Source organism: Salpingoeca rosetta (genome assembly GCF_000188695.1).
Source record: "Salpingoeca rosetta unplaced genomic scaffold supercont1.16, whole genome shotgun sequence".
NCBI classification, from domain to species: domain Eukaryota; class Choanoflagellata; order Craspedida; family Salpingoecidae; genus Salpingoeca; species Salpingoeca rosetta.
The window spans coordinates 427,854-437,853 of record NW_004754918.1 but is presented as its reverse complement, the minus strand read 5'-3'; the positions used below and the strand labels follow the sequence as shown (position 1 = coordinate 437,853).

Below are 10,000 nucleotides of genomic sequence, written 5' to 3'. Positions count from 1 at the left end.
GAGATGATCCAAGTCCACCTCCAAGTTGAACACTTTGAGGTGGTAGTGACGTCGCAAGAGATCCCTGTACACGAAGACATTGTCCTGTCTGTACTGCAACAGGAACTCCAAGAACGCCTTCTTTGCAATCACGCGCTCGTTGTCGCCGCCCGTATCCCCGGTGATGGGGTCGGAGTAGAACAGCTGTCCTTCATCCCACCCAGACATGGTGCTGTGTTGTGTGTGTGACTACTGTGTGGTCGTCGCTGACTGATGAAGCTGTGTGACTGCTGGTTGTGGTTGGTGGAGTGTTGCCGCACTGTCTCCACTGACTGCTCGCTGTGTTTTGTTTGTGCGGAAAGTACGTGCGGAAAGTACGCACTCTGCTTGTTTGCTTTAAATTGTGTGGATATCGAGACTTACATTTCGCGCCGTATCCACCAATTTGGCGCCAAAACAGGTGCTCTGTGTGTGTGTGTGTGTGTGTGTGTGTGTGTGTGTGTGTGTGTGTGTGTGTGTGTGTGTTGTGTGTGTGTGTGTGTGTGCGTGTGTGTGTGCGTGTGTGTGTGCGTGTGTGTGTCTGTCATGCGTGTGTGTCTGCCTCTGACATCACTGCACCACATCACTGCACCACATCAATTTCACCATGTCGCATGACATTTGATGTACAATGGATGGAGAAACAATACAAGCTAGCAAGCACTGCCAGCAACAAATATGCAGGCAAGCGAGCAAGAGAAAGCAACAGTAACAAGCAACTGACACGAGAATGTCAGTTCTTCAGTTGAGCAGTTGGTGTGGACAAGGTTCACATAAGGTTGAACGGATCGCATAAACGCACAAGAAACAAACAAAAAAAGATGCAGCTATGGCACACAACAACACCAAACAACACAACGTAGCACAGCGACATGCTGCACACATCACCACTGCAGCGAACGCCTAAACATCTCTGGGAATCGCGCCCTTCCCCTACCACGCGCGCCCTTCCTAAGGCTTCACACACACACACTCACACTCACACACACACACATCAGCAGATTAGAAGATGGTGCGTTGGCCAAATTCTTCCCTTCGTTTGGAGGCGCTCGCCCTGACGGCGTTGTCGATGGCGTTCAGGATCTCCTCATCTGTCGCGCTGATCACGGGCATGCGCAGTGCCCGAATCACCTGAGCGAAAGAAACAATGCGTTGTGCGGTTGCAGATGTTGGCAGGCGTGAGCAACAGGCGGAGTCGACATCATGCACAATGACAGTGTTTGGCGGCGTTACGAGGCCTAACCGTCAGCACACACACGCACATACACGCACATGCACACACACACATACACACGCACACACATACACACACACATACACATACACACGCACGTGTGCACACACACGCACATACACAAAGCATGACAAGAACAAACCTTCGCGCGGAAGTCAATGTGTTTTTGCAAGCGCGCCTCAAGCTCCGAAATGGTGTTCTTGAAGGCGAGAATGTCGTTTGGCCCCAGCATGCCCGCGGACGGTGACAGGGACGATGTGCTCACGTGCGCAGTTGCCGGTCGACTCCTGTACACGCGTGCGTTGATTCATGGTTGAGTGTTGTGGTGCGGTGCAGTGGTGAGCAGCTGCTAATTCATAACAACCAACACGCAAAGGACTGCATGACACAGGCAAGCAAGCAAGCAGCAAGTAAATCCATTACACATACACACATAAACATATACACACACATGCACACACAAATGTACATATGTATATGTACATGCGCAGCAAAGCCATTTGCACTCACGTTATGGCCTGGTTCTTCCAGTGCGCGACCTCTGCCTGAAGGGAGCGAATCTCCTCATCTTGCAGTGAAGACGTGCTCCTGTTGCGGTGAGACGCATGTACACGGACGCATGTCTTGGGCGGTGAGCACAACGTTGACGGTGCATGGGAGTGGGAATGGCATCAGTCAGATATATTCGCACCACTGCTGACGTGACAAAACGGTGGCAAGGGGCGTGGCAATGACAACCCTTCAGGGTACAACCCACCCTTTGGCGTGCTTCAGCTTCTTCTCCATGGCGGTGATCCAAATCTCTTGCGACTCAATCGTCTACAACGTGTAAATGCGTACATGTGAGTACAAAGGTGCCATTCATGCTGTGTGTGTGTGCGTGCGTGCATGTATACATGTGTGTATATGTGTGTATGTGTGTGTGCGTGCGTGTATGTATGCATGTGTGTATGTGTGTGTGTGTGTGGCGCACGCGTGCTGACCTTGAGTGCAGCCGAGAGCTTGCGCTTGAGCTTCTTCATCTCGCGTTCGTGTGATTCGTTGTCTGAATCCGCGCGCTTCCGTCCGCCGCGCCGCCGCTCGCTCGGAGACGTCGCTGTGTTGTGTTAGAAGCAATGATGCATACGAGCGTGAATACGTTTTGTGTGTGAATGCGTGTGTGTGTGTGTGTGTGGGTGTGTGGATGCCATGAGCGACACCAGTGTAGTTGGCACACTACAGCAACAACCATCGCGTGCATCACACAGCGTGGTTATGAGCAATCTTCGCACGTTCACACGTTCACACGTTCATATTTACGTTTGTGCGTGCGCTCCTTGAGTGCTGCCCGCAGCGTGTCAAGGATGGCTTCGTCATCGTGTGCATGTTTACAGTGCACCATGCGTGCGACCTCCCGCTTGAAGCCCTCAAACTGTGAAGAAGTGTGCGTAATTCAGTGTGTGTGTGTGCGTGTGCGTGTGCGCGTGTGCGTGTGCGTGTATTTGGTTAGGTGTGAGCATGTGGAGGAGTACAAATGTGCTTGGGAAGCAGTTGCCGTACACAGTGCCACCATAACCACCTCTTGCCACACGATCCCAAACTCTCAACGCATGTGGGGCGCGCACCCGCACCACCCCCCACACACCTCGATTCGCGCGTTTGCGGCATCCTCCTCCAGCTCGTCCATGCGTATTCTCATGCTTCGCTCCCCGCGCATGCGCCCATAGTCAAGGTGGTCCGCAGACAGCGCCTGAATGTGGCCACACGTGTGTATGTATGGGTGCATGTGAGCGTGCACGTGTGTGTGTGTGTGTGGTCAGAGTGTGGTGTGATAACTCATAACGCCATCTGCCTCAAACATACGACCAGTGGAAGCAGGTGCATGCATGCTCCGCGCCATAACTTACGTGTGATGTTGCAGGGCGGCTGGCCGACCAGATGTTGACGGATTGTGAGTTGAGGGCATTGGCCGCATTCATCTCCGCCACATCGGCCTGGCGACACCAAGCAACGCATGCCGGGCATTGGTAAATGGACGGTTCACAAGGCAGAACGGCTCCAGCAAAACACACCACACAACAACAACACACCACACAACAACAACAACAACAACAACAACAACAACAACAACAACAACAACAACAACAACAACAACAACGACAACAACAACAACAACAACAACAACAACATTGAAATCACCAATGCGCTGTCTCACCCTGCGCTTGAGGGCCTCAATGGCCTGGTAGAGGTTCTCTGCATGTGCACTCGCGGTGACATCCGTGTCCAGACTGAGCGCAAGGCTGATGCGATGGCACACATCTGCATAGTAGCGGTCCGTGCGGTTCTGCAGTCGATAAGGTGGCGTAATGACACATGTTGGAGGTTGTAAAGGTGAGGGTCATGGCACTGAATGACAAGAGACTCACCAAACAGAACAAGTCACATGATGCACCACACACACACACACGCACACACACGCACACACACACACACACACACACACACACACACACACACACACACACACACACACACACACACACACACACACACACACACAAGCGATGCGATGAGCACCCAAACAAACGCACGGCAAGTGCCATCCACCAGCAAACACGCACCGTCTCCTTGAGGTTGGCAACCTCTGCCTTGAGTCGTGAAACCTCGCGCTGGTGCAATTCCTCGGCGCGGGAGATGGTGGCTCGCATGTCGTCTGCTTTGCTGTCGCCGTCAACGCGCACATCGTCCAGTCTTCGGTTCAGCGCCTGGCGCATTGATGAGCAATGATAGCACATGTGAGTCGTGGGGCTAGACGAAGCACCCACCCACATAGGGACAGTAGAGACACACAAGCACACAGAACACACACGCACACACAAAAAACACACGCACAACACACGCACAACACACACAACACAACACACGCACAACACAACACACACACAACACAACACACGCACAACACACACCCAACACACACGCACCACCCACACACCTCGATTTGTTTGTCCTTCTCAGCGATGATGTCATCGTATCTGCCGATGCGCTCCTCCTGCAGCCGTGCCTCGCGGGTGAGCGATTCTTGCGCAATGGTAGCATCCTTCAGCTCGCGCGTGCGTGCAAGCAACTCCTCCCGAAGCGACGTCGCCTCGCCGTCCATGCGCTCGCGCTCTGCGGCGTTTCGTTCCGCTGCCCGCTCCATCTGCGCAATGGTTGTGTCCTTGGCGTTGCTTTCCCGCTGCACAACTGCAAACTCCTTGCGCAGGGCCTGCAAGTCTGCCTCCAGGGCATCGCGCGCAGCAACAACCTCGCGCGCCTTGCTGCTCACCATCCCGCTCTGCCGCTGGCCCTCCGTGGCCTGCAGGATCTCCGCCAACTCATCGTACAGCTTGCGCTGTCGCTCCACACGCTCCTCCTCGGCCTGCCGCAGCTCATCCGCCGTCAGCACCTGCGTCTCCAACGACGACACCTGCCCCGTCAGCTTCTCAATCTCCTCGTCCTTCTCCGCCTGGGCAGCCGTGAGAGCCGTGATGTCGTCTCGCAGCGACGCAATTGTCGACCGCTGCTCGTCCATGTGCGCCTGCATGTCCGCTTTTTGCTCCTCCAGGGTGGAGATGAGGTCCTCCTTGCTGCCCAGCGTGGCGTCCTTGGCCTCGTTGTCCTGCACCGTCGACCGGAGCGTGCGTTCCAGCTCCTCGCGCGCCTGCCGCAGCTGCGCCACTGTCTTCTCGTACTCGCCCTGCGTCTCCCTGCTGCGCTCCACCTCCTTTTTCAGCTGGTTCTGCAGCGTCTCGATGGTGTGCTCGCGGGACTTGAGCTCGTGTTCGCGCGATGCCACGCGCTGCTGCAGCGAGGACACCTCCATCTGCAGTCCAGAGACCTCCCGGCTGTGCTGCAGGCCCGCTGCCTCCTTGTTGCGGTCGCTCTGGCGCTTCAGCTGCAGGTTCTCGTGCTGCAGCTCGGAGATGCGCTGGTCGCGGGCGTTGGCATCCTCCCGCACACGCTCCAGCTCACCCTTGAGCCGCTCCTCGCGCGATTCCGCGGCCGCTGCTGCGTCCTGCGCGTGCGAGAGATCGCGCTGCATGTGCGTGAGCTCGAGCTGTTGCTCGCGGTACTCCTGGCGCAGCTGATCGCACTCCTGCTGGAGGTGTGTGAGTTGGGCAGCCGTGGTCTCGCCAGCAGCCACCTGCCGCTCGAGATCCCCCACAATCTGCTTCTCGTGGCGCAGCGCCTCCTGTGCATCCCTGAGCTCGCGCAGCAGCTCTGGGTTCTCTGCCTTTTCCCGCGCAGCTCGCAGCTCTTCGCGCAGCGTCTCGATGTCGCGTTCCAGGAGCCGCGTGTATCGCTCCGAGGCCGAGTCTGAGCCCTGTCGCGTTGGCGGTGCGGGGCCCATGCCATCATCCATGTGGCCTGAGTACTGGCGGCCTCCCATGCCACCGCCCATGTAGCCGCCGCCAACGCCCATACCCATGCCCACGCCCGGCCCAGCCTGCTGTTGGTGTTGCCTGTTCCTGTACTCGAACGAGGACATCATCCTTGCCCGATCCAAGCTCTGGTACCCTCCAACACCGCCACCCGCGACACCGCCACGTGCCATCCGGGGATCCATGGCTGATGACCGCATTGGCCGCCCACGATAGTAATCGCCCATCTGTGCGGACGACGATTGTGTGCCTGTGCGTCTGTACCTGTGTGTGTGGTAGCCGTGTGTACGTAGGTGTGTGTACGTAGGCGTGTGTAACAACGTGTGTAACAACGTGTGTGCGTATGTGTGTGCGTGTGTGCGCGTGTGTCTGGACTGGTTGGTGTTGTTGGATGCGATGTGTTTGATGACAAGTGGTGAATCGCTGGGGAGTTGGCGAGCGAGCTGACTGTGAAAGCGTTTTTTTGTTTGCCGCGGCGCGTTGCCAACAACAAAAGGGTGCGTCTGCATTCCCGGTGGCCCACTCACCGCTCCTGAGATTGCTCCCCACCACACACCCAATATTCTCCCTTTTGAAAAACGTGTCTGACCCAAATAAACATTTTTGCAACGACCCCGTCCTCCCCACCACACTGCACAACCCCACTGCCCTCACCCACCAACCCCTCCCCACTCCAACGATGGCATCCATCCACACCACTCCCGATCAAATCTCTCCTGAAGACTTGGTCGATACCCTCGGTGCGCACTTGTCATCCCCACGTCTCTTGCCCACAACCAACAGCCTTCATGTGGTGTTCAAGTGTTCCCCTGCCTGGCTGTCCCTCACATGATCGCTTGACTTCACACAACAACCACCCTGACCTCCTCTTTCGTCTGTCCGCGACCGCATCACTGAAGAGTTACTGCCTCTGCTTGACGAATCCGCCAATGGCACACACGGTGCGCAATGGCCCCATCCTGCCTGTGTCCGTATGTGCATGAGTGTCTATGTGTGTATCTCTGAGTGATTATATGTGTGCGCCTGTACGTGCGTGTGCGTGTTTGTGTTTGCGCTCTTGCGTGCGTGTGCGTGTGTGTACGTGCGTGCATGTGTGTGTGTGTGCGTGCGTGCATGTGTGTGTGTGCGCTCTTGTGTGTGTGTGTGTGCGTGCGTGCGTGTGTGTGTGTGTGTGTGTGTGTGTGTGTGTGTGTGTTTGTGTGTGTGTGTGTGTTCATGGTTAGCTGCTTGTGCATGTGTGTATCCCAGGGACTGGGTCAGAAGTCACAGCCGCGACGACACAACAACACCAGGCACATGCCGTCACCCCGGGTACGAAACAACACTCCGTGCGTGTGTGTGCGTGCGTGTGCGCTTGTGCATGTGTTTGCGCTCTTGTGTATGTGTACGCGCGCGCTCTTGTGTGTGTGTGTGTCTGTTCATGGTTAGCTGCATGCGCATGTGTGTGTATCCCAGGGACTGAGTCACAAGTCACAGCTCTGACGCAACAACACCAGGCAACTGTCGCCACCCCGGGTACGAACCAACACTTCGTGCGTGTGTGTGTGCGTGCGTGTGTGCTTGTGCGCTCTTGTGTGCATGTCTGTTCATGGTTAGCTGCATGCGCATGTGTGTATCCCAGGGACTGGGTCAGAAGTCACAGCCGCGACGACACAACAGCACCAGGCAACTGTCGCCACCCCGGGTACGAAACAACACTCCGTGCGTGTGTGTGTGATTATGTGTGTGCGCCTGTGCGTGCGTGTGCGTGTGTTTGCGCTCTTGCGTGCGTGTGTGTGTGTTTGCGCTCTTGCGTGCGTGTGTCTGTGTGTGTGTATGTGTGCGCGCGCTCGTGTGCGTGTGTGTGTGTGTTCATGGTTAGCTGCATGTGCATGTGTGTATCCCAGGGACTGGGTCAGAAGTCACAGCCGCGACGACACAACAACACCAGGCACATGTCGTCACCCCGGGTACGAAACAACACTCCGTGTGTGCGCTCTTGTGTGTGTGCGTGCGTGCGTGTGTGTGTGTGTGTGTGTGTTCATGGTTAGCTGCATGTGCATGTGTGTATCCCAGGGACTGGGTCAGAAGTCACAGCCGCGACGACACAACAACACCAGGCACATGTCGTCACCCCGGGTACGAAACAACACTCCGTGTGTGCGCTCTTGTGTGTGTGCTGTGTGTGTGTGTGTGTGTGCGCGCGCGCTCTTGTGTGTGCGTGTGTGTGTGTGTGTGTGTATGTGTGTGTGTGTGTGTTTGCGCTCGTGTGTGTGTGTGTGTTTGCGCTTGTGTGTGCTCACGCCACTTGTCGGCGATTTCACTAGACACGAAACCTTTCGAGTGCCCAGCGTCTGGCTGTAGCGCCCGCTTCACTCGTTTCGACTCTGCCAAGCGTCACATCTGCACGTCGCACAAAGGTGCTGACGTTGCTGACCTTCTGCAAACGTTCAAGAATAACAGCAACGAGGTTGCCATTGTGTACCCATGCCCCGAGAACACATGTACACAGACCTTCAGCAGCAGACAGGCGCTCTCCAGGCACCAACTACGCGACCACGGAAAACAGAAGGTCAGAATCTGGTGGTGATTGTACACGCTTGCAGCGTGTGTGTGTGTGTGTTTATGCGTGCGTGTGTCTGCGCTCTTTTGTGTGTGTATGTGCGTGTGTTACTCACCAGCGGCGCTCTGCCCTATATGCCAGGCGCGTGGTCATTTTCAGTGCCGGAGCGGTTGCGCAGATGCTGCGTTTTGTACCGCGAAGGAACTCATGCAGCATGTTATTACGGATCACGACGCCTCATGTGAGTATTTGATTGTGGCCTGCCTGTTGTCTCCGATCCTGTGTTTCTCATCAGCAATGTCTCTCCTGCCCGACGTCGTTCGTTGCAGGTTGTGTCGTGCGTTACTACGCCTCGTGGAGCAGGTTCGAGTCGTGCATCGCCGCGGCAGAGTGTGACGACTTTGCCCTCGTCGATTACGTCAAGCGTGACCACACCTGCTGCTTCCCACCAAAAGCTGCCGCGTGGGGCCTCGAACATGTACAGGTGGAAGAAGAATTCGTCCGGACGTGCTCTCGGCATGGCAATGAGCGACCATATCAGGGCACAATCCGCGCTCACCGTGCAAAGGCGCCAAAACCTGTTGGGTGTTGTCCAGCAATGATGTGGGGGCAGGTCTGCAAAGGCGGGCGAGTGCGGGTGGTGATGTTCAACTACCACTCACATTCGAAGGACCTGCGTCACCTACAGCTGCCAGGCGTGTTTCGTGCAGAAGTGGCACGTCTCCTTCGTGTCTCGGCGTCTTACACGGCCATTTATCATCAGGTGAAGGCGACCTTTTCCTCGCATCCACGTATCAGGTTAGATCGATGCGGTGTCTGTGTGTGTGTGAGTGCGCGCGTGAGTGGGTGAGTGAGTGAACGAGTGTGCGTGTGTGTTTTTGTGTGTGTGTGTGTGTGTGTGTGTGTGTGTGTGTGTGTGTGTGTGTGTTCCCTGCCTTGCGTGTGCTTGTGTGTCAGTGCACGTTCTGACTGTCTTTGTCGTGCTTGCGTGACTAGCATTTTCAAGCAAGCGCATGTCTACAACGTTGCTCAGGAGTACGAGCCTGGGCGCTTTGATGCGGATGACGCCGCTTCTGTGTGGTACGCTGCACAAATCTACAACAAGGAGGCTGGCGAGCACACCCCGGTCATCACAGCCTTGAAGCTTCAAGGTCAGGAGGCGTTTGAGTTTGGCGGGCCCGAACAGCGCGCCTCAGGCGATTTCCCGCAAGAGTCACTATTCATCCTTGTGCAGACTGAGTGGCAGCGACGCGTGCTCAAGGTGTGTGGTGCTGAGTGCCGTGCTCGCGTCTTGAATCCTTGCATGCATGGTCAATGATGTGCACCGCCTTGCAACACATGGGGCACTCTGTTGACTCGTGTCGTGTTGGCGTGTCAATACTGCAGTGTGTCGCCAGCCTTGTGCACGTGGCTAATGGTAAGCGTCTCGTCATCACTTCCCATGCATGCTTGTTCTGTGTTTCCTTAGGAGTGTGGGCATCGTGGCATTTTTCTTGACTCAACACATGGCACAAACATGTACGACCACCCGTTGATTAGCGTGGTGGTCGAAAGCGTCTATGGATGGGGAATACCTGTGGCGCACGCCATTGTGAGTCACGAGACGATCGGCGTCGTCGCACACTTTCTACGGAAAGCGGTTGCAGACCACGGTATCACTCCATCGGCCGTGATCACGGATAAGACGTTTGCCGAAGGTCGCGCCGTGGATGAGGCACTTCCCAACTCTCGCTGGCTTCTTTGCCAGTTTCACGTGAAGCAAGCTTGGTGAGAGGTCGTGTACCGCTTGCGCGACGCCGTGTG

At 56.0% G+C, this 10,000-nt stretch overlaps 3 protein-coding genes across 3 annotated transcripts in view; 1 reads left to right on the top strand and 2 right to left on the bottom strand.

The window, feature by feature from the left end:
- Positions 1-325, bottom strand: part of PTSG_07071 (minichromosome maintenance complex component 5) — a gene marked incomplete at its 3' end in the record, with an annotated part of 5,089 nt that extends 4,764 nt beyond the window's left edge. Inside the window, exon 1 of the mRNA XM_004992429.1 lies at positions 1-325. This exon is cut by the window's left edge and continues 63 nt beyond it. Coding sequence (XP_004992486.1) covers positions 1-207 — 207 coding nt within the window. The 5' untranslated portion in view covers positions 208-325.
- A 301-nt stretch (positions 326-626) lies between these two features.
- Positions 627-6,177, bottom strand: PTSG_07070 (uncharacterized protein). Its single transcript, XM_004992428.1, has 11 exons — positions 4,227-6,177; positions 3,853-3,996; positions 3,447-3,575; positions 3,139-3,225; positions 2,877-2,981; positions 2,552-2,663; positions 2,236-2,348; positions 2,010-2,071; positions 1,763-1,840; positions 1,395-1,539; positions 627-1,149 (listed from the first exon to the last, which is right to left on the bottom strand). The coding sequence occupies exons 1-11, from the start codon at positions 6,162-6,164 to the stop codon at positions 1,021-1,023; spliced, it is 3,042 nt and encodes a 1,013-aa protein (XP_004992485.1). The 5' UTR covers positions 6,165-6,177; the 3' UTR covers positions 627-1,020.
- A 157-nt stretch (positions 6,178-6,334) lies between these two features.
- The window catches only part of PTSG_07069 (uncharacterized protein), a gene marked incomplete at both ends in the record, with an annotated part of 6,103 nt that continues 2,437 nt past the window's right edge, over positions 6,335-10,000 (top strand). The window contains 12 exons of the mRNA XM_004992427.1: positions 6,335-6,395; positions 6,555-6,596; positions 6,904-6,966; positions 7,111-7,170; positions 7,277-7,339; positions 7,542-7,604; positions 7,711-7,773; positions 7,962-8,206; positions 8,339-8,438; positions 8,527-8,995; positions 9,194-9,458; positions 9,666-9,964. Of these exons, the coding sequence (XP_004992484.1) occupies positions 6,335-6,395; positions 6,555-6,596; positions 6,904-6,966; positions 7,111-7,170; positions 7,277-7,339; positions 7,542-7,604; positions 7,711-7,773; positions 7,962-8,206; positions 8,339-8,438; positions 8,527-8,995; positions 9,194-9,458; positions 9,666-9,964 (1,793 nt within the window). The remainder of the gene's footprint in view (positions 6,396-6,554; positions 6,597-6,903; positions 6,967-7,110; positions 7,171-7,276; positions 7,340-7,541; positions 7,605-7,710; positions 7,774-7,961; positions 8,207-8,338; positions 8,439-8,526; positions 8,996-9,193; positions 9,459-9,665; positions 9,965-10,000) is intronic.